Here is a 23,940-nt window from a genome sequence, read left to right as displayed (position 1 = left end):
CATTTACTTCCTGCCAGCAGTTATTTCACAAAGCAAGCCTGAGCAAGTTGGCAGCTTAATCCTCAAAAAAAAAAAATATAGATACACATATATATGTGTGTGTGTATGTATGCATGTATTATTATTTCCCCCCTTAATCTGACCCAGGTGTTTTTTTTTTTTTTTGCCTGGCAGAATTGCAGTCCAACAACTTAGTTTGACAAAATTGTAAGCAACTGGAAATGTGATCTTGTAATGGGAAGCATTTAGCAGTTTAGTAGTAGGACACGTGGCTCCACCTGGTTTGTGTGTATATATGTAATTGCAGATGAGCAGCGTGCTTTGTTATAACAGCTTTTTAAAATAAATGTTTTTAATAAGAATTTAGTTGAAATGATAGCAGCCTCCACTGCAAAGTATCTCCATGTCCCTGCTCAAAACAAAAGTGTGTGTATTTACTGGCTGTTGTACTGGCTGGTGTATTTACTGGCTGTTGTTTTGTTAACGTTTGTCTCTGTGCATTTAAAAGAAGCAGGAAAAACTCCAAAAACACATGGACAGAAATGAGCTGTACCAACAACGTTTCAGTTTATCTCCATCTTCTTTTTCTCCAAAGGAAACAACTTGAAGCTGACTTTGGCCGACTGCTTCTCTCAAAAAGGGAACGGTATTAACTCAGGAAGTGTGGAAAGACAAAGTTTTGTTGGTGTGAGTTTGAAATGATTACATTATAAGGTATAAACAGTGTCAGCACTACGTCTACGCAGCACCACTCGGTTTCTTGCACCTATCATATCTGCTCTAGAGGAAAACTGGCTTACTTCAGGAATCGTCCCAGTGCTTTGTGTCAGTCACTGACATTGGTTTTCCAAAGAGACCTTTCCCTTTGTTTCCCATATGCTTTTGGATGAATGGAGAAATTGATTGTGTTTTGTATTTTAAGTGAAGAAAATAAACATGTGTCTGTGGGACTAAGAAAGTACCAATTTTTAGAATGTTGCTAAGACAAGGGAGAATGACTTTATACTAAAAGAAGGAAGATTCAGGTTAGGTGTGAGGAAGACATTCTTTACTCAGAGGGCGATGAGGCTCTGGCACAGCTGCCCATAGAGCTGTGGGTGCCCCATCCCTGGAGGTGCTCAGGGCTGGGTTGGATGGGGCTCTGGGCAGCCTGAGCCAGTTGGGGCAGAGTGCTTTAAGGTCCTCTCCAATCTAAGCCATTCCTGTTGAAGTTTTAGAAAAGCAATGTAATGACTTAATGTTTATAACCTGCACAGACAGGTACTTCATCTACCTGTCTATAAGTTAAGCTTGGTTTAATACATATAGATCACAGGATTTATCCCCAGTCTGTTATGCAAAAGTATTGCATTGTGTTCTTCAGTACTGTCCAGGGAGAACTCTCAGTTTGAGGGAAATCTACCTTAAATGGTGGAATCTCTACAGACTCATTGGCCTTAGCTGCTCTTGTAAATCTGGAGCATGTGGTTTGGAAAGCTCACATTTAGGTCACAAAATACAAATCAATCAAAGTACAGGCAGCTGCCCCATTTCTGTTCTTCGGGTATCAAAGATGACCTCTAGATTTGGAAATTTCATTTGTCAGGACAGTGATGAAAGAAACGGGAAGGCAAGGTGGAAGGCAGGACACAGACAAAAGAGGAATCACTGTGTGGTAAGGAAAATGGAAAGCTAAAAACAAGAGGAAGGAGAAGGTGTGGAAGTGAAGTAAAGGGAAGAAGATAAAAGAGAGCGCTCGCAAGCAGAGGAGCATTCACTTCTCTTTACTGCTGTCATCATATATACACCCCAAACATATGTCCTGAATTTTTTAATTGAAATTCTAGTTGCTTTGTACATGTGTTTTTGAGAAGCAAAAGTGCAAATTTAGAACATGTTGACCTTTAGTTTTAGTTTATCATAGAATCTGTAGGGTTGAAAGGGACCTTTGAAGGTCATCTAGTCCAGCTCGCCTGTAACAGGGAAGCACACAGCTAGATCAGGTTGACCAGGGATTGATCCAGCTTTGTCTTTTATGCCGTGGAATAACTATTCCTCCAGCCAGTTTGAGCTTTTCATTGGAGCTTTGAGTGAACACAGTTGCAAAGGAGTTCGGTACTTTTAAAGGTGAGTGATTAATGTATGGTGAATGAAGGAGGGGGAATACATTGTGGAAGAAGACCCGTTTGAAAGGGAACTCTCTGCTTCTAGAGTAGGGCTTGATATAAGTGAGTTAGAAGAAAGTGTGTTATTTATTTCCACACAGGTATTATTTATTATAAATAATGAATACATGGACTTTTTTATTGTTCCATGGTTATGGGTGTGTGAAACCCTATGAAGACCCTGTGTGCATGAGTTGTTATATGCCTGGTAAATGTGGTTGTTTGTTTTTTTTTTTTTTTTAAAGTATGCACAGCTGTAAGTAGGCATTCCTACCATAAATGTGAGCTAGGGGATTAATGGTAGTCTTGGAATAATTCTAAGGAAAATATATCCATTTATTTATTTTCTTTGACACTCAGTGATGGAGTGGTTGATTCCAGATTTGTGTAGAGATTTTGTACTGACAGCCCCTCCCCTTCCAGGGTTGAACCCTTTTACTTACTGGATAGGAATGATGACTTGTTTACGTCATGGAACTGAACACCAGGTTCTTAATGTCAGTTTTGATCCTGACTGGTAACTACAAACTTTTTCTTTATAGAATTTTTGTCATATGGATTAGTGTTCAGTCATAGTGCTGAATGAAATGTTTAGCTAGATTGTTTATTCCTAGCCGTTCTCTCTTCACTCTTACTTTTTTAACTTTTTTAATTGTCCAGTTTTATTGCGTGGTTTTGTTTTGTTTTGTTTTTTTTGGAAGAAAGGCTTCATGTTTATAAATTCCTTTTTTTTTTTTTTTTTTATTTTAACATTCTTGGAGCTCTGTTGCAAGCTTTTGTGCATCTCGTGATAAAAATAAAAGAAGTACTCACACAGAATTTCTGTTTGCAGTCGCTAGGGAGTGTAGTATATAAATTCAGATATAAACTGATCCAGCAAGTAAGCTAGATGTACAGTTTCAGGGCCATGTCAAAAATGTGATGTTAATCAAATGTCCAGTGTCTATCAGATGCTTAGTTTGGCATTTTAATTGATACCATGCTGCACAAAGAAGTGGGAGGTCTGAAATGAAGGCAGATGTAACCAGGCAAAGGTGCCTGAAGTGGGTGGGAGGTAAACTGCAGGTTGTAGGCACAGCTCCACAGAGTGTGCTGAACAGCAGCCATGTGACAGCTTCCATCCTTGTCTTATGAGGCACACTGGTAGCATTGCTGCTTGAAAAGTGATTAACAGACCACACGTAAAATGAGGAAACAGTAACGAGTGAAATTAATGAGTGAAACAACAGAAGAATCCAGATTTAAATTTAGTCTGCCTTGTCTTATTTTGTACTGTAACTCAGGTTGATGGAAGGTAGAGTGGTGCAAAACAAGTCCTAACAACAGAAAGTGTTTTTTGCTTTTGTTTTTGCCTCTTAAGCTGCTCTACTTAATGATATTAATTTTAAAAAAAACAAAAGAAAAAGTAATCAGAGCAAGAATTTGAAGCTGAGAGCTTAGAGCATAAAGGTTAACAAGAATAGCTTTCTTAGACGTAGTGTTCCAGTTATTTGACTAAAATGCTTGTTGCTAAGCTGGGCTAAAAGGGTCAATTGGTAAATATGAGAAGATTTATTTAATGGAGAGACAAGAAAATTGTGGTATAAAATAGATTCTGGAGGGAAAGCAAGTAACGTGATCTTTCCTGCTCAGAGTTGTTCCAGAGACCATCCTGCTTTTACAGAGATCTTCACTGCATTGACCCTTCCTGATGCAGCTGTAAAATGTGGTTCTTATAAATACTAGTAGTCTCTTCATAGTGTAATTTTTTTAACACGACATGTCTGCCGTAATACATACCAGACAGGAAGAAATGAAGCCTTGCCCAGTGCTGGAAACAAAACATTCCTTGCAAAGCCTCATATACTGTAAATAAAAGATGTACAGAATCTTTGCTGTCAAGATGGATACAAGATGTAAGTCAGTGTAGACATTCAGACCTGTTAATTTGAGTGCACAGGCTGCAAGGTTTAGTGCTTTTTCCCATTCTGATTTTAGTGATGGGTTTGTAATCGTAGTGTGAAGCACACGATCAAGTGCAGTGCATTATGAAGTTTGAAACTGTTGCAGCGTATGGATTAATTTCATCTGGAGTGGTGATGAGAGTATTGTGGTCTTTTTTCTATGATTCCACACATCAGTGCGTGTTGTCATTGCAGTGATCTTGTCCTCCTGATTTGTTTCCCATTAATTTCACCACTGACCCTGTTCCCTTTCACTTCCTCCCTACAGCCACAACAGTTTTTCATTTTTGGTTAAGGAACCCTGTGATTATGGCAGTGATCACCTTTGGTGAAAAGTGCTGACGAATGTAGCTTGGAATATGGATTGATCAAGACGTTCGTTTTTGAGATTTTTGGCATTAATTTGCATGAATGTCTGCAAATCTAGTAACAACATTAAACCTCTATCCCTGGATTCACAGAGGTGAGGAAGTATAATGACAAAAAACTTTGTCTAATTCAGAGCTAGAATTGTCCAGAGATTTCTTGTTCTCTTTCAAAACACTGTGATACTCATCACAGTCATAGCCATTAAAAATGCAAAGTTTACTACAGATATATCTATTATTAGAACAACAGAAAATATGTCCATATAAAAGTTGAAGTTGAGGGATTAGAATCTAGATACCTTTACAGATCTGCTTCTTCATGTGCCTCTCTAGTACCATTTAGGACTAGAGATAATTTTCTCTTTGGTCCTGGATTTTTTTTCTTCTTTTCCCCACCCCCCCCTTCTCTCTTTTTAATGCATACTTTCTGTTTACAGCCATTTCATTCAATACCTTTAAGCTCTGAGTTGCATTTGGGCATCTTTCCCTGAAAGCCATTGTTAAGCTGATAACCTGTTCGTCTCTATTGCTTTTCAGTAGGTATTCAAAACATCAGAATCACTCATCTAGCCTTTACCACTATGTTATTTAAACATTTGTGAGGTAATTTAAATGTAGACTTATGTCTTTTTACCTTTCTGTTGCTTCAATCTACAGGAATTATTATTGAATAGCTAGTATATGGATTAAAAAATTGTACTGAAAGTAGATAGATGGCTGTTTATTCTTGTATACTGCAAACTTTAATTCTCTGGGAAGTTTATCTTCAGTATTTATCTCTGTATCTCCCTTCCTAATCTGTCAATTTAGTCCTTCTACTGGAACGAGCTACTGCTGGCAGCTAAGGTGGGAGTAGATTCATTTCCATTATCCATATTACAAAAAGAAGTATTTTTTCTTCTGTTTTTGCTTTTGTATAACACAAAATGGAGCTGCTGTTTTAAGTGGGCGCTATTCTGCCTCTGAGGAATATATTGGCACATGAACCAGGTCTATCTGTGATTATTTCAGGTTATGGTTTCAAAAAGTTAAGAACTGAAAGGAAACAATTTCATGCTTTCTCTGGCTCCATGGTTCAAATCACTGCTTTTGCCAAAAGCAGAGACTGTACACAGAGACTGAGAAGTCTCAGGACCTTGGGAAATCTCAGTGAACAGTTTGAGCTTCTGAGAGAAAGGAATATTTTCCATGCAAGCAAGCAGGTGGTACTAGTATGTCCTCTTCTGTGACTGTGTTCTTGGGTAGTTTTTGGACTGCCTTTTCCTCAAGAGTGAAGTGAATTACTGCTAGAAAAACTTGCATTCATGCTAATGCCAAAATTGGATGCCACTGATGTATTTCCACTGGAGATTTTTTTTTTTTTTTTTTTTTTTTCTGATGAGGTTTTGGGAAGCTTAAGAATAAACCAGTGGGCTGCAACCTACTTCATCTGTCTCAGATGATGCCACTGATGTATTTCCACTGAAGATTTTTTTTTTTTTTTTTTCTCCTGAAGGGACCTTCTGGTGCACTAACTGGGAGGAGAGGGAAAGAGAAACAAACTCTGGTAGGAGATAGTAAAATACAGCATCACTCCTGTTTTTCACCTTTTCTTACAGTTAGAGTATATCAAGTATTGTTTTCCTGCTTTTGCTTTTTGTAATATGGAAAATAAGATTACTTTACCTGCTTTTTAAACTGAAACTGAATTAGTGGCCAACATCAGTTCTCCTTGTTTTGAAATAAAGGCTTATTTACAGTTTTCCTTGACAGTAATGGAAGATAAATCACAGAAATGTGGATGATCACATTTCTCAGTCCGAAGGAAGCAGGGTGAGATTTGCAGTTCTGATGCTTGCTGTTGTTATAGATGTGTTACCAGGTAATGGAGTGTGCCTCACTGGGTGCTTACTGGAACACGCTTTTTATGTTAGAAAAATGCTTTTACTTCTGATCCTGGAAGAGTTGTACTACCCCAGAGTGTGAATCCCTGACAAAATCAAGACAGTGCGTGGAAATGAATTACAGGGAGGAATGTCTTTCAGTCCTATGGGCCAGTGAGTCTGGTGGAGCTTCTCCCTGGGGCAGTGGGCGATTTGCTCTCCCTTCAGCTGGGAGGCGGCAGCGCCAGGCTCTTTTTGGGGAGGCCCTGTGCTCCCCTTGGGTAGAGACCTGGAGCTGTCCGCCCGGGAGGTGCTGGAGGCCCATGAGCTCCCAGCCCTGCTGCACGAGTGGGGAATTCAGCAGATGGGAAACAGGATTGGTTTCATTCACTCCTCAGCTGCCTGGATTTTTCTGTGCTATTTCTAAGGCGTGTTTTACTTTTGAGAAAGGAATTACCAGTTGTGGGTGTAGTGCAGATCAATACTTTACTGTCTGATATCTCAACCTCAGCATTTATTGCAAACTCCTCCTTGGAACTTTTATTGTTTTAAATTTTGATGTTTTATTTGCTGATTGCAGTACCCAGCTGCTTGTTCAGAAATAGTCTGGCTGCAGAACACTAACCGTACAAAGTGGCACGTAACTATTGTTTCTTTAAATCGCCACATAAAGAGCAAGCTAGTGCGTTACATTAATGTGTACATACAGCTGCAACGTTTGGGTTATTTAGGAAACACAGGGCTAAAGGTAATTTACAGTTTGCAGTTCAGGACAGCACCTTAATACCTGGCTCAGAGCCATCACATGCTGCTGTTCAGAGCTGTCTGGTAGTGATTAGCTGGCTGACCTGCCAAACAAGTCTGACCAGTTCTGAGTTTGTCATCTATCTTTCAGGATGTGTAGCATTCTGGTGGCAACTGTTAGTGTTCACAAATTGGCAGGATGTTCTTTTCTTTGGGACTTTCCTCGGTGTTAAATTTAATCGAAATTGTCTAGCAGGTTCAGAAGATAACGAGAACAAGCAAATGGATAGCATCATAGTGTAAACTTTTCCGTGAACTAAGGCTGAAGAAATCAAGCAGGAAGCAGTTTCCTTGAATTGGGTAGTTATTACTGACACTGATTAATAACAGCAGTTTCTGCAGTAGTCCTTATTAATTGCTGTATTGTAAGTCAGTCTGTCATTTGCAAAATGAAATGACATTTGCTTGTTTCTAGTGTTCAAATGGTTTGTGCTGAAACTAATTAAAATGGACATGTCTGTTTTTGTGGAAGGGCAATCTTTCTTTCTAAATAGAGTGGAAACTTGATTGCTACTACACTTATAGTTCTTAGATGTTACTGTAACCTTTGCTCAGAGGAGTCTGGTTATTGCTGAATAAAAGTATTTCTTTGTGATTTTGTTTTGTTTGAATTTGGAAAAGATACAAAGGTCAGAATGTAAACACAAGCGCTGTTTTGAAAATGTAAATGCAGAGCCAAGAAGATTTACGCATTCATGCCGGAAACTCTACTTTATATTTATTTCTGGCTAGGAACTCACATTGTTTAACTTGTGTTCTGCGTTCCAGGACAAATAGTTTATAGAGCTGTAGAATTACTTTTTTTTTTTTTTTAGATGAAAGAATGAATTTAGTTTGACTTAGAGGGCTTTTTTTCTTTTTTAAATTACACTTTTAAAAATTATTAAAATAAAACTCCTCCTTTTTCTTATACAAGTTGTATATTATGGATTCTATAGTAGGGTGTTTCGTAAAGATACTTCTTCTGAGTGCAATTTATATTTGATATTGATTTCAGTGTTTATGTATTGGGGGATTAAATATATAGAATGGATTGTACTTTAAGAAGTGGAAAGTAAGTTGAAATCTTCTAGTTTGAGTTGAAAACTCCTATAAATTCCAAGTAGGGTGAGAGCTGAAACTCAGTGGTGCAAATAAAGCTGTCCCTTTTTTATGAATGTATTGAAAGGAAGCATGTATAATTATAAATATAATTTTAATTATATAAATACAATTCTCATCCTGAAAAAAAATTTATTGGTAATGAATTGTTTGAGTTTTTAAAATAATATTTCTAGTGGACAACTCTTCCATATTTTGTGGAGATGGTTGATTTCCAAGTGACCTTTTGCTTTAGTATAAAAAATGAGAATTTGGCTCTGAAACTGTGGAATAGATGTATTAATCAGAATTATTGGCCTGACTGTAAATTTAGATAGCTTTTGTCTGTAATACTTTCACAAATTTGTAAGGTTTTAACACAGAAACACATGCAGGGCCTATGAAACCACATACTGTAGAAAATGCGTGTCTGTTTTTACAGACCAACTTAATGAAGCTTCTAGGCTGTGAGAAGTTAGTTTTATTCTCATTTAAAAATGCATTTATATGATGCAATATACTAACTGAGGGTAACATTTCCCATATTTCACCAATCATAAGAGATACTTTGGAAATACACAACAGAATTTTATGAAGCCTGCTAGAGAAGTAATGCCTCCTTTCTTTATGATGTTTGTCTCTAACATCAGAAGCAGATGTTGGTGTGGTGGCAGTAGAGGCTGAACCTTCCTGCCAGTGCTCCATTACGTTTTGTTGCTGTGGGACAGAGGGCAGCAGAAGGGCAGGCTGGCAGAATGATGTCTGACATGGGAGAATATATGAAGTGAAGGTTTCCATAGAAATAAATAGGAGACATTGCTTTCAGAGTAACTGCGTATTTAATTACTCTGTGGGTCCAAATGAAATCCACAAGACAAACAAATTTGGTCTGAAAGGTAAGGTTTGGTCCCTTCTAATCTCATCCCTAGATAACTGTCCTATGAAGAAGGATCCAGCAGTTAAAAGTAGGGCTGTGAGAGAGGAGTTACGCTGTGTTAAATCTGTGTAACAGACTTGCTGTGTACCTTTGAGTTGCTTGCACTGGAATACCAGAAAAATTCTTGTAAACATATGAAGCCTACGTGACTTTAAGATAGTAGATGTCCTCAAATTAAAACAAAACACACAACAAAACCACAACAAAACAACAACAAAAAAACCCCCCAAACGCTGCCTTTTCATTCCCTTTACCTTTCCCAAAATCTGTTTTTCCTAGCTTCTCCCCTCTCTCCCTTCTCTCCCCCAAACAACTTCTAAATAGTCAAGTTGAAAACTTAAGATTCTGTAAAATACTCAAGTATTAAAAAATAGCTCCACACCATGTGTTTAGGATACAAAGGTTGCCTATAAAAGCAATAACAAAACTGTGAGAATCTATAGTAAATTTTGCCAATGTCTTTCATAGATTACATCTGGCCAGCTTGCAATTTTCCAGATTTTATTGTAGGAAAGTGCCACTAAGGGCACTAGAAGCTATACTATTGTAGTCTACTGGAGAGAATATTCCCAAATTAACAGAATTCTTGCTGGGCCAGCAGCTGTCCCAGAGGGGACGTGTCATTTGTGCTGTTGTGGGATTGGGAAGTGCTGGAGATGGCCTCAGGCAGCTACACTCCAGCAGCCCGTTCTCAGCTGGAGCAAACAAACGTGGTTGTTTACCCAGTTTTCTATGAGACACGACTTCTGGTTATTTCTGCTGTAAAACCATTACAGAAAAATACATTAAACAGTGTGTTCTTCTGGTTGATCTTAACATCAATGTCACTTTCAGACCTTTAATATATATAGACATTTAATATAGACAGGGTGAATAAATTTGTCTCGTTTCTGTTTGGTTTTGGTTGTTTTGTTTTTTCTTAAGTTGTCCTTGTTTTTATTTTTTATTTTTAATAATTTAATATTACTTTTTGTTTTATTTCTTCCTTCCAAAATAATTTTAAAAAGAAAAAGTAGCAGTAGTACTCCTTCTATTCAACCCATGTAAGGCCCCATCTGGAGCGCTGGATCCATGTCTGGGGCCTGCAACACATGAAGGATGTGGAGCTTTTGGAGAGGGTTCAGAGGAGAGCCGTAAATACGATTCAGGGGCTGGAGCACCTCTGTTGTGAAGGTAGGCTGAAGGAACTGAGTTTGTTCAGCCTGGAAGACAGAAGGCTGCAGGGAGACTTCATTGTGGCCTTTCAGTATTTAAAGGGAGTTTGTAAACATGAGGGAAATCAACTTTCTACGAGAGCAGATAGTGAGAGGACAAGGCAGAATGGTGTTAAACTAAAGGAAAGGAAACTTAGATTAGATTTTGGGGGAAAGTTTTTTTGCTGAGGAAGTGGTAAGATGCTGGAACAGGCTGCTCAGAGAGGTTGTGGATGTCCCATCCCCAGGGGCGTCTAAGAGCAGGCTGGATGGGGCCCTGGGCAATCTGATCTAATACTTGACCTAGTGGTTGCCAACACTGCCTGTGGCAGGGGGTTGGAACTTGGTGATCCTTGTGGTCCCTTCCAAACCAAGCCGTTCTATGATATTCCCTTCTAATAACCTAATGTGGATGCTGACAACATAGAAGAAGCATTACTTTTAACTTAAAATTATGAAGATGAGCTTCCTTTAATTTCAAAAACTTTATGAAGCAGTCCACGTTTAAAAAAAAGTTAAGAAAACAAGGAAAAAAATGTTAGACAGTTAAAAATAATTCATAGAAAGAGTATTTTTTTTTTCCTTTTCATCTTCATGGTAGTACATATTTCTTTCAGTAATCTGAAACAGCAGCTCTGACCTTTCTTCTTTGTGGATACTGGAATACTCAGATCACTGAGTCAGAGTCAGGCTTTTTACCTGCTTTTTGGCATGCTCGTGTGCACATTGGCTTAGATTCAAGAGAAGAGCTGTCAGTGCTTGCCCTGGAGCATAGCACTGCCTAGGGGGTACTTTTTTTTCCCTGGAGGTGCGTGTTGCTGATCTGACGTGTAACCAGTCAAGCGAATTCATCCCTCAGTTTTTGTGTCTCCCTTTCCGATGCAGTCTTGCTTTTTGCTATTTACCCACTGTAAACATTTATTTGAAGGGCAGTGGAGGCTGGGGAGTACACTGACAGAACAAGAAGCACTTCACTGGAGTGAAGAGTTTCTTTCATGTCCCCAAAGCAGAGTCATTTTTCTCTTTAATGACTTGTGTCAGAGCAGGGCTCCAGATAGACAGTTGCATCTCCTGCTTTCCCTGTTTCTGTATATTTCCGTTTACTGCCTGTTTTTCACTCCAAGTGGGTAGCTGTAAGTAGACAATGTGAAGAAGCATATGTTGACTTTTTGGATGGGTCTGGAGGGGTGGAATCTTTGGGTCATGACCACATATATTTCATTTCAACTGGTGTAGTAGTTTTTCAGGCAGTGACTTCATTATCAATTGTATACTGGAGCAAACTGGGAGCGTGTTAGGTTATTTCTTGAACCACTGGTAGCAGACTGCTATTTCGTGCCATGTGTTATTTCCTTGCCCAGTGACTAATCAGCGTGTGGCTGGCTGCAAAGCTCAGTTATCAGGAGTCATGGAAAGTTGGCCCTACACAGGAATCTCACAGATAGTTACAGAAGGCAGCTGAGGCAATGTTCTCAAGCTTTGCTAGCCAGGAACAGAATGAAATGGGAGCGGAAGGGGTTGTGTTGTTGAAGCTTGCTTACAGCAGATGCAACTTTTCAAACATTGCCTGAACTATTGAGCAAAATGAAGTAGAACTGAAAAATTCTTACTGGCCATTACTAGAAATTTCTGGATGTTATTCTGAAGTAAAGTAGCCATAAGGAATAGTGGGATGTAAAGTTTTAAGCTGTCTCATAGAACGCTTTTGCTGGTACTGCAGTTAAAAGAAAGCAAATGGCAGTAGATCGATATTTGTATTTTAAACAGCCCCCCTGCTTGTAGGCACTGCTCAGATGCTACCGATAATCCCTGTTTCACATAAACAAAACAAAAAGTGCTGAGGTAAACTGGTATCTGGATCTTCCTTCCACACACCTCACCTCTCTTGCTCAAGTCTATTGGTTTGGGACTACTTACATGTTCATGTACTCTGTTTGAACTGCAGGATCTCTTTGACCTTTCTGTTCTCTAGAGAAGTGAGTTACATGATTTTGAAGCCTCCATCCTCAAGGCACAGGTACTGACTTGAGAGCGAGAGGCAGCTTGAGAATAGGGAGATTTGTAAAGAGCTTCCTGTGACAGAGTTTTGTATCAATATGTCTAAATTTTACCTTCAGGACACAAAATCTCCATGCTGAGCAACTGAGCTGTCTACGCATTTTCTATGTGTGTTCTATACATTCTGGGCTATAACCCTGGGGTATTTTGGGGATCTTCTGAATTGTTCTTAATTGCAAACCTTGGAAAAAGAACCTTTAAAAAGAGGTATTACTGCATATCTTAGTGTAGGAGGGTGGTGATCATGGAGATAGGATTTTCATTGCACTTGCCCTGTGTTTGTTCAATAAGAACCTGACATAAGCCGCTGACTACAAGGACAAAACTGGTCATCCTTGGTTTCCACTCTTCTTTACGTCTTCAGTTCAGAGAAAATGATGGCCAGCTATGCAGTTCAGGAAAAGCTGGTTGTAAGGTCCTTACTCCATATGCTTCTGGGTGATGGAAATATATTAGATATTTTGCTTTTTAGGCACTACTGTCAGGATGACATCACTATATGATGTTCCTTTGAGTGAGTCTTTATCGATAGAAAGGACAGTAATTTGTTTTATTGCAACTCGTGGTAGCCTGCTATTGATGCATTTTTGTAGCTGCCTGCAGTCTTCTGTTGGCTTGCAGATTTTGTAATGTCATGATGCACCTGAATTACTGGTGCAGTGTCAACAGGCCAGCGTGCAGCTGGTTCAGTGTTAAACCTGTGGAAGTTTGTGGAGTCACATAGGTATTACCATAACCTATTCTTTGGTGACTTTCTTTAACCCTGACTATTTGGAGTCAATCTGAACCATGCCCGAGATCTTGTTATTGCATCATCAATAGTCTTGTGGATGTGGGTGGTGACTGTGGATGACATGGAGGTAGATGTCTCTTGTTACAGCTGAGTCTGAGTCCTGCCTTCTCCCTGGATTGATGTTTGCATGTTGTCCTGCATGTCTGCACTCACTTACTCTTGCAAACATTGCATGGGTGCCTGAGGTTTATGTGGAAATTAGTGCAGTGAAGAGTGGTTATGCTTCAGCGTAATCCCTTACTGCTGCTTGCATAAATCTAGCTTTGCACATATAGGAACAACGATATTTTTTTCTTCTCCCCTTTCAGTCTTTGTCTCAACCTCTAAAATCTCAACATTTTAGCTTATTAGCCCGAGCTTTTATATTGCTGGTGTTATCCAGGTCTACGTCCTAGCAGTTCAAGGATTTACAAAAACAAAAGGAACTCCAACAAACCCAGTCTAGTAAATACTGATCTGTGGGACCTGTGCCTGATGAGGTGTTACCATCGCGTTGAGGCACTCTGGTGGATGTGTGCCTAGCTGCTCAGAGGACACTGGGACTTCGCATGTGCTTGTTTCACTACACATTTTTGCTGGCTGCCAGACAACAGCCAGTTTGTCTGGCAATGGGAGGGTGTTGTTTGGAGGCTGTGAAAACAATGAGCTGTCTGAACAGGAGACTGGAGGTGTACTCTGCCCATGGGCTGGGATGGGTGCTTCAGCAGTGTGCTGAAGTGAAAAGGCACCATCCTGCCGTTATTATTGTCAGCAGACTTCTGAGGAGCTGGCATTTATGTGGTTGGAATGAGGACAGAACAACTGAGAGGCTTCTCTTCATTGTTTATGACTATTTTTTTATCTAGAAACTGAGAGAGAGCTACAGGAATGTGTGTGTATAGATATGTCTACTGAAACAGACTCAGTGCCATTCTTCTCATTAAAATATTCGGGCTATTCAGACAACAACACTTAGAGTTTAGGTTGTTGTTTTTTTTGGTTTTTTTGTTTTTTTTCTTCTTTTTTTAATAGCATCATGGAGTCACTGAATAGTTTGGGTTGGAAGGGACCTTAAAGCCCCACAGCCCCAATCCCTGCCGGAGGCTGGCTGCCACCTCCCAGCTCAGGCTGCCCAGGGCCCCTTTCATCCTGGCATTGAACATCTCCAGGGATGGGGCATCTGCAGCTTGTTCCAGCAGCTCACCACCCTTTGAATAAAGAATTTCCTCCTAATAGCTAAACCAAGTCTCCCCTTTTTTAGTTTAAAGTCGTTCCCCCTTGTCCTTTCAAATAGTGTAATCAAATAGTGTAATCAAATAGTGTAAAAAGTTGGTCTCTCTTGTGTTTATAAATTTTTTTTAAGTACTGGAAGGTCACAATAAGGCCTTTTCTTCTCCAGGCTGAACAAGCTCGGCTCCCTCAGCCTTTCCCCATAAGAGAGGTGCTCCATCCCTCTGAGCATCTTCATGGCCGCATCTCAACACTGCTGGTTTGTGTCAAGCCTTTCCATCCGCCTTTTCTATTGTGCTGAGTAACAAAAATGTGCTTTGCCTCATCCTCTGAAAACTAACAAAGCTGTATGTTTCAGTTAGGACCAGCTGTGAATGAATGAATATCATGAATGCAAGAGAAACTCCCCTTAAGTATATAATGTTCTTAAACGTGAGATTTAAAATCTTAAATTTCACCAGTAAATGAAAAAGCAGATGATGCAGGCTGTGGATTATACATATTCGTATATTACTTTTTTTAATCAGTGTGCTTTGTAGTGGAGACTTCTGCCATGCAGGCTGACTTTGTATAAAATCTTAACTTCAGACAGTTTTATTGGCATTTGCCCATGTCGTATTTGTTGTAATAATCTCGTGACAAAGTCACAAAAACATGATCAATAGTGGGAAAACCAGAGTCTCAAAAGTTTGAGATATTGGATTAAACACAGATGGTATAAATGTATAGGGGGAGAAATCAGTTATGTTCGTAGTCTTAACCACTATGATAATTATAAACTCACACAAAGATGTACTCCCTCAGAGAAGAATGCTGACAGCCATAACATCCCAACCCACTGCCAGCAACAAGGTTGCAACTTCATTCCTTCGTAATAAATAAAACTTGCAGGTATTGTCAAGAGATTTGGGGAAAAAAAAGAAAAAGAAAAAGAAAAAAATAGGTTGGAATTTTGTGAAATGGAGTTCCCAAAGCACAGTAGTGTAATAGCTAGGGGAAGCTGTTAGATACTTAAGAATTCAGGAGAATGGGTCACTTAAGCAAAATTTTGGGCTGTCTAGCTTGCAGCTTGGCAGAAATATTGATCTGAAGACAGGTGTGAGTAATTCATATCTTGTGAGATGCTGATGGCATAAATGTTGATTTGCTGGCTCTGCAGAGGAGCAGCACCATCCCTCTGCTGGGGGCTGCTGTGGAGCTTTGGCAGGATGACCTGTTTTTCTCCCATTCTGACAGGGAACTTGCATACGTTAGTAAATATGCTTCAGGCAGCAAAATTAGAAAGCAGAAAGGAACATGAAATTGGATCTGAACGCCTACACTGTAGTGTTAGAAAGCAAATAACCATAATATTCCTAAAATAGCTCATGAAATTTCAAGTGGAAAAAAGCCATTTACAGATGGTAAGAAGATAAAAGCGCTACTGACATTATATATCAGATCGGCTTTAGTGGCAGTTGTAAACTATGCTATGGCTATAGCAGGATATTTCTTGAAGATTAGGATAAATTAAATTGCTCAGGTAGGGAAGGGGGATGGTACCACAAGTGAGGGGATGGTGATATTGCCTTCTAAAAGAAATTAATAATCAGCAGTCGACTCTGCTAGGCAGAAATAGGGAGTTTGGTAAATTGTGCAGAAGCAGAGGGTGAAAGTAAAAAGGGATTATTGGTGTTCAAACTAAAGCAGTGCGTCAGGTCTTGGATTTAGGCTCTATAGAAGGGCTTGGGTTTTCATTGGCTGGAGCATGTTGTAGGAAGACTGACATCCCACATGCATTTATTCCACTGGTATTTCTGGGTTCAATTTCATACTCTTTTTTTTCTTCTTTCTAAATGCATCATTTCTGATGGGCATAACCTTCTGAATAACATCATTAATTTTTGTCAGGTGTACTGAGCAGTACGGGAGTGAGGGCAGCCAGGGCTCCACACCAGAGCTTCATCACAGGTTTAGATTTTCAGTCCAAGTCTGGGCAATTTCTGGTGCCAATGAACTTGTTGTAGCCTTTGGCAAAACAAAGGGCTAGAATTGTTACTATGAATTATTTTTTATTTTATTTCGTTTCCCTGTGTAGATGACTGATTCATTTTAATGAGGTAATATCTGAGTTTACTGGTCACTAGCAATAATGATGAGGATGAGTTTGTAAAGGAAGGCATGCTTCTGTAGCATGTAGGTCTGTGTAACAGAATTAACAGTTCAGATAAGTAGTACTCAATACAGCAACATATTCTCTCTTTTTTTTTTTTTTTTTTTTTTTTCCCCCCAATCTCAGAAGAGATGCTTTAGTGGAGAAAGTACCTACGCTCTCCAAGCAGCATTTTGTCCCCACTAATGTTCCACACCCTTGGGCCATTGCTCTAACACATCAGACAGGCATTTCATCTTTTTGTTCCTGGTGTTAGTAATTACATACAGCAGCAGTAATTCACAGTGGTTGAAATTTCTTAATGGATAAAGTGAGAAAGGCTTCTTTGCCTCTCACTCAAGGTTTGTGTTACTGCAGGTTAAATGCTTTGCCACCTTATGATGAGGTGAATGGCTGGATGTCCGTGACAAAACATGAATGTGACAGTGTGCTGCTCTGTAGCAACACTTTGAAAACAAATTGTTTTTTAAATTTAATGCTAATTATAACCTGGGAGTAATGTAAAAGCACTGTGTATTAGAATCTCTGTTCATTGAATGTTTTCAGGGGCCATTTAAAATGTTGCTGTTTTCCTAGTACTGCAAATGTACATTTTGAGTAGATATACAGAATAAGTTTTCATTTCCAGCAATTTAGAGACTGAGGTATTTGTCTGTATTTTTAATTCATGTTTTTGTGCAGTGACACTGTAATAATCAATTTGTCAAAGATTTTGATGAGCATTTACTTGATAATTGTTCTCAAGTTAGGCTTCTGGATTTGAAGAACTGATTTGTGGCTTTGTGCTGCGCAGTCACCAGGGAGAGTTGAGGTGAGAGTTTGTGTTTTGGTCTCAGTTTGATCAAGCAAGTTGTGTATATTTCATGGGAGACATGGCTTGTATGCGGACTGAAGTGTGCAAAGGAGAGCTGCTCTCTTCCTTGCTTTTTAAGCCGATTTTTTTTAACTTACTATAGGTTATGTATCTGAAAGAATTTGTAAGAATAAAAATAGTTGCCTGGATCTTCACCACACTTTCCTTCAAAGGTTATCCTAACCACAGAATCCTGCACAGCCCTTGGAAGTACTTGGCACTGGGCTTGGAAAGAGTCAATGCTACTGCTCTAATGCTTCATTCTGAAAATAGGAGCTCCAGAGCCATATCACAAGGAGTGTAAGGCAATTTTTCATTCTAGTTTTCAACTTATTTTGACTATAACGCTTCCCCCCAGTTTCTCGAGAAGCTGTTCTACAGTGAAATAAAAATAATTTTCCAGACTGAAGAATGGCAAGAGGTTAAATCATCTGCAGAGCCAGTGAATGTTGCGAAATTCAGCTTTGAGTAACTGCATTTTAGGACTGCAGCCTTCTGTCAGGTTGTGTATTATAAAAATTTAGATATGATCGCTATTCTGGTTTCTAGGTATTTATGTATTTGTTTTTACAGATGTGTTGATGTCTTCAGAGAGGAATAATTATGTCAGTGCAATGTTGTGGTGCAGGGGGTTTTCAAATTTGTAGATGCCATTTAAAAAAAAAAAAAAAAAAAAAAAAAGAGGAAGGGAGGGTAGTTATCTTGGGATATCCCAACAGATATAACTGTTTTCCCTCCCAGTAGTACATAAATACAGATTCCATAGCAGTGTTTCATTCTCATTTTGGCTTCTCAGCCTCTACCTATAGGTCTCCCTGAAAGCACTCATTTAACCCCTCATGCCTTACTGCCTGCAGCATGCCTGCGTATAAGGATGCCTGTGTATGCATACGCTGCCTCTGGTTATACAGCAACTCTGTAGGACATGTTTGTGCAGAGCTCCCATCTCTGTACAGAGGCAGGTCCCTCCATGTGCACATCTTATGCTTTGAGGAGCTGTGGGTTTTCATTCAAAATGAAGCTCGGTGTTTTGGAGTGGACTTACGATTCTACTGCATGCTGAGGTTTGGTTCTGAGAAAGTGAGACGGCAGTGCTTTATCCTCACCTTTCAGGTTCTTTGACAAAGGGCTGCTTATGCGGTGTGCTTCTGTGGCTGGGATTTTCCATTTTGCCTTGAGTGAGGGCCGAACTGGTGTGCTGGTCTCGAATTTTTTTTTAATTATTATTAGTTAAAAAGTAATAATCATTATTTAGAAGTATTTATTTGAGGGAAATAATAGAATATGTTGCCAATGTTTCATCATTAAAATATTGCTCTTTCTTTGATTTGCATTTATTATATATATATATATATATATATATATGTATAGGAAACTGTGCTGTATCTACCTACTGAGGGCTGCTCATCCTCTGAGTACTGCTTGTATTCCCTAGACTTATCCCTGCTTCTCATTGCTGTCACAGTCATCGTGGCCCTTCACCAAGAAGAGATGAGAGTCATTTTCCCATGATCCAGCAACTCCCTCCTTTGTCTGAAGCATTTCCCTGTGCTGTCACTGCGTGTACCAGGCAGAGTCTGAAGAGAGAAGGGAGAGCAGCTCTGTAGAGTAAAGCGATTCTAAAGTTGTTTCAGCTCAAATACATTTTTTAGTGAATATATTGACCTATATTATATGGATTTGTTACGTTTTTTCTCTAATTTCATAGAATTACAGAATGGTTTGGGTTGAAAGAGAACTTTAAAGCCCACCATCCGTGGGCTGGCTGTTCCTATCAGCTCAGGCTGCCCAGGGCCCCATCCAGCCCAGCCCTGAGCGCCTGCAGGGATGGGGCACCCACAGCTCTATGGGCAGCTTTTGTAATATTGTAAAATATTTACAGGTCAAAAGGGTAAATTCCCCTTTTATTATTTTTTAAAGGAAAAAAAAAAAAAAAAAAGAGGAAAAACTCGCACTTTGCATTACTTAAAGCCCTCAGATTTGGCGGGCCATAGCCCTGAAGGCTGACTGTATTAACAAAACAGGAATACTTTGTATCTTCTGTCAGCCCTTACCACTCAGAGCAGTTTTTGCTTTGTGCAGAGAAGCTTGGACTGGTACTTGCTTGGGGCCAGCCCATGCTTGTCTGTCAGCTGGCTTGCAGATGTCAGTGCTCAAGCATAACCCCTTGTTAAATCCCAGGCAGACACTCCCTGACTTCCTAGGGAGGCTGTGTGTCTGACATCTGCAGTGTGTTCAGCTGCTTGTTCCAGGTGACATTTATGACACAAAAATCTGACGGTTTCTGGAACAAACTCAGCTTTGAGCACTGAAATTGTGAGTCTGCAAAAAGGGGCACTCAGCACTATTAGCACAAGTTAGCTGTAGGCAGGGTGCCCAGTTAGGGAGTCTCAGCGTGGATGTTGTGCTCTTGGTGCTCTGTGAACGGCCCCAGCAATCCTGTTCCATTCCTGTTACATTCGCTACCTGCAAAATCGAAATGCTTATGTTGTCTGTTTCACAGCAGTGCTGTGATGAATGCTTAATGCTCTTAAGAGGTAATATGAATGGTGAAATACACAGTGGGGAAAAGGCAGTAATTAGACAGTTATTGAGTGATGGAAATACTTTTATTGCAGTCTTTGTGCAAGTTGATGTTTTGAATACTGTGTATTCTAAGTAAGTATACTAAAACTCTTCAATCTCTTTTTATCAGTTATCAGTTATTTCTGTTTACTTACTTGATTTCTATTGCCAAAATGCTTTAAAAGCTGTGCTTTTTGTACAGCTATCTGAATGAGGATTGGAGAAAATGGATTTCAGTTACCAGCAGGTAATGTTTTAGATGTGCTGTTTTGTCATCACATAGCACTGACAGCAAAACCAGTCTAGTGTGTCACACGAGGATTGATAACTTAGACAATTTCAAATAATATTTTCACCTGGATATAGGTCTCTGAATTATTGTTATTAATTTTGGCTTTTCTTGTTGTCCTCTTTGGAAGTTTGTAATGGATTGTGGTTAAGATAAATTAGAATATGAGCAGTGGCATCTGCTGTTGGAGCAATGCCGTGCATTTGAACAAGACCATCCATGCTTAGAATTACATCCCTTGGTCACGGTGCAGCATTCTCCCTCTTAGTCAGTTTAAAGATCAGATGTCAATGGACATGTTCTGAATTTATTCACATGCTAGTTTACCCTTTGTTAGAATAAATCCCTACATTTTGCAACAGTGTGGTTTTGCAATCCATGAGGTGGATGGCCAGCAGCCTCGGTGTGGCCCCGCGCAGCCTGTGGAGCCAGCATCTGGCGCTCTGCCTGTGCACCCACAGCAGCCATCTCTGCTACTGGTCTGTCCTTTGCTTTCTCAGCCAAGGCTTCTGGCTCCTGATGACCTGAAAAGATAACAGAATACTATTTTACATCTGCAGCAAAGTTCTTGTTAATCTCTCCTCTGCTCACCTTGGTCTGCTTATCTTGCCAGTCATTGTAACTACCTGTCCTGTCATGCAGCTACTTTGTAGTGAAAATATCAGCTAAATTTTTCCAGGCTGTGAATTTCTGCTACCTTTTTATTAGCTAATGTGCCCATCTTTCTGGACAGCAAAAGTAGATTGTAATTTGCAGCACAAGCGCAACAGAGAGGAGTTGAGCTTGCTAAATAACCACCGTGGGGGGCTGCTCCCAATCCTCCGTTCTCCCAGTGGCACATTTGGATGACTCTCACAAAATCCTCATCTGGGGGGAAAGCCTTTGCTTTCTGAACACTGGATGTTGATAAATAGCTGCTTACCACAGTTCTGAGATTCTTCTTGTACCATTTTTTTCTGTTGCTTTTTTCTCCTTCCCCTCCCCCCCCAAGACTAAATAAATTCTAAAATTTATTGTAAAAGAAATTTTAAATCTCTTGGTGAATTCAAATGTTTATGCAACTGGAAGTAGCTGAAAAATGAATAGTTCCTTTGACGTCCTAGTGACTTGTTTCAGAGAGAAGGAGTCTCCAGTGGATGTGATTTGGTGCTAGGTGTCTGTTTTTGGGAGTTGTATTATTTATTGTGTTGGTAAAATGTGCTGAGATGGCTGTCTAGGGGAGTTGAATCTGCCTATCTGTGGATGATGTGTAGATCTGACAGTCAAAATATCATCCCTGAGTTCCAGGAAGACTTTGTAGTGGGAGGACAACACAATTTTATGTTTTCTTGTTAGAAATACATCAGATTTCAATATATTTTTAGATGCGCACATCTGCTGAGAACTGCTGCTGATGTGCACACTGGAGGTAATGGCTCAGCAGCCTGATGGTGGAGGACCTGACCAGTGTCCTGAAATTAAATTGGACCTAATCCTAGAGACAAAATGAACCTTGTTCCTTTTGCAGTTTGAGAAATCAGATGGCTTTGTCTATTGCAAAACAGTAGTTGCATAAAATCTGGTGACTGTTCAATTAACAATGTTTCTAAATATCTAAAAAAGCAGAAATTAAGGTTAAAAATAACATTACTGGTTATGCATACATCTTGTAAGCCATCTTGTTCATGTATACATGTATTCAAGGTTGGTGATTGCTTATCCACAGGGGGTTTCCTTGATCCTGTAGAGCACTTTGAGCCAACCCAACGTAGTTGGATTTCTCAGTGCATTTCTTGCCACTTGGACCCATCACTGCTATATATGCTTGCAAAACCATCTGCAGCTGTGGCTCAGAGTTTGTATCTTTGCTCTGGTTTCTTCTGCCCAGAGGAACAAAAAGGCAGTTTGCATCTCAAGCTATTACTGTCTCTGCTATTTTTTCTCCCTAATATTGTCTTAGACTTTCAAGAAAGTCTGCTTCACATATATGTAAAATTAATAGGGATGAGCTGTAAAAGTTCAATATTTTTCATTTTTCAATTCCATGTAAACCTTGAGAGTAATTTTTAAGGTTGAATATTAATAAGTGCTGTAAGAGCATACATTTTTAATGTAGCTGTTGCCCATGTTTGAAATTAGGTCATTCAGATTTTTTTTCTCACTCTTTATTCCAGTGCTGTTTATCATATGAAAGTGGAGTTCAAGACCAGTGTTTTATACTAATTATAAGCAGTCTGACGGCTGTGTTTGGAAGGCCAAATGTATGAACCTTTATCTATTGCATCTCTAGTAGTTCTTGTACAAGCTGATAAACCTGGAAATGACATAGAGGCAGCACGCAGACCTGTGTGCTCTGAGATGGATTTTGTAATCCCTTCCAGTTGGAAAAGAGAGAGGAGTCTGATTCCAAATGTTTGCAGCATGTATTTGGAGATGTTCCAAGGTAGCACTATTAGACAATGTTTATTTGTTGTGAAACTGAGTTTTCTGAGGAGCTGGGGAAGGAGGTGGCCTGGGGGACAGATTAGAGCTGGCGTTGATGTTGTATTACCTGAAGGCTTTTAAAAGTTAATTTTGAAAGGTCTTTCAGGTGGAATTGCAGATTAGTTGTTTGGAGTTTTTTTGATGTGTAGGGATATCTTTATTGCTGGATTTCCTATAGATAAATTCTTTATAAATAGTTTCTGCACCTTTTTAATCCATCCTTATTTGCAGGATGCCATTGTCTATGTGCTCAATAAAAAATGGAAATTTCTCAACCAGTCATGAATAACAATAAATGCTTCCATGAAGAAACTTGGAAAAAGCTGAAAATAGCCTTGAAAATTTATTGCTTGCTACCCTATCTCTTGCAAAACTTCTTTTCAATTTAGTATATGAAATAAACGTGAATTTCTTTGAAGGTTTACAAATAATTACTCATCACTTTTTTTTTTAGTTGCCACACTTTTACTCAAAGTATAACACTGTTATATGTGAAGCGTGTTAGATTATTACAGAAAGAATCTAACTGAAATGTTCTGTTTTCTTTCAGCTCCAGTGATAAATCGATTCACAAGGCGGGCGTCAGGTAAGTTGGTAACTGCATGTTTCATTGGTCCTCATCACAGCTGGAGCACAACGCAGGCTGTAATTGCCGTGTAAGATATAAAGTGACATTAATCAGATTTCTCCAAAGATGACTGACCTTGCTTTGCCTCAAATTCATTATACAGTTTACTGGAAAATGTAGCCCAGGTTTCAGATTACTGAGCTTGCTTGGAGCCTTCTTCCTGTGGAATTTATGAAAATTCTATGCTTTTCCTTTTTCCTTTAAAAAAGTTAATTCTATTGTAAATGGGATTGAAATTTGGAAGCATGAGTTGAATGTAATCCGATGCAGTGTTGTTTATTTTACCTCGTAGCTGAAACAGCAATTCAGCGGACAGCTGATGAGCAAATATACAACTGGGCTAAAACTTCTGAGTTTTTTCAGAAGTGGGTTGGTTTGTATATGTGGTGTTCTATTCTGGAGAGCCATCAGACCAGGTCCTGAAATAGGTCCTGCTGGTTTCTGTTGTGCTGTAAGAGTATGCCTGCCTAGCGTGGGGCTGTTCTGTGTTCTCCAGGTGGGTTTGCTTGGTGCCAACTCAGGGGGAGGAGTATTTACCTCCACCTAGTAGATGCTGCAACATGTAACAGATCCTTCCACATCATGTATCATTAAAAATT

At 39.4% G+C, this 23,940-nt stretch overlaps 1 protein-coding gene across 3 annotated transcripts in view; it reads left to right on the top strand.

The window, feature by feature from the left end:
• The window catches only part of PRKAR2B (protein kinase cAMP-dependent type II regulatory subunit beta), an 84,345-nt gene that overhangs the window by 4,733 nt on the left and 55,672 nt on the right, over positions 1 to 23,940 (top strand). For all 3 annotated transcript variants that reach the window (XR_008206232.1, XM_052680957.1, XM_052680956.1), the window contains exon 2: positions 23,264 to 23,299. Coding sequence is in view for 2 of the 3 variants with exons in the window: in XM_052680957.1 (XP_052536917.1) it covers positions 23,264 to 23,299 (36 nt within the window). In the remaining variant the exon portion in view is untranslated. The remainder of the gene's footprint in view (positions 1 to 23,263; positions 23,300 to 23,940) is intronic.

Source organism: Tympanuchus pallidicinctus, unplaced genomic scaffold (assembly GCF_026119805.1).
Source record: "Tympanuchus pallidicinctus isolate F22 unplaced genomic scaffold, pur_lepc_1.0 scaffold19, whole genome shotgun sequence".
NCBI lineage: Eukaryota > Metazoa > Chordata > Aves > Galliformes > Phasianidae > Tympanuchus > Tympanuchus pallidicinctus.
The sequence above is the reverse complement of the archived record's forward strand: the minus strand, read 5'-3'. Positions and strand labels throughout refer to the sequence as shown.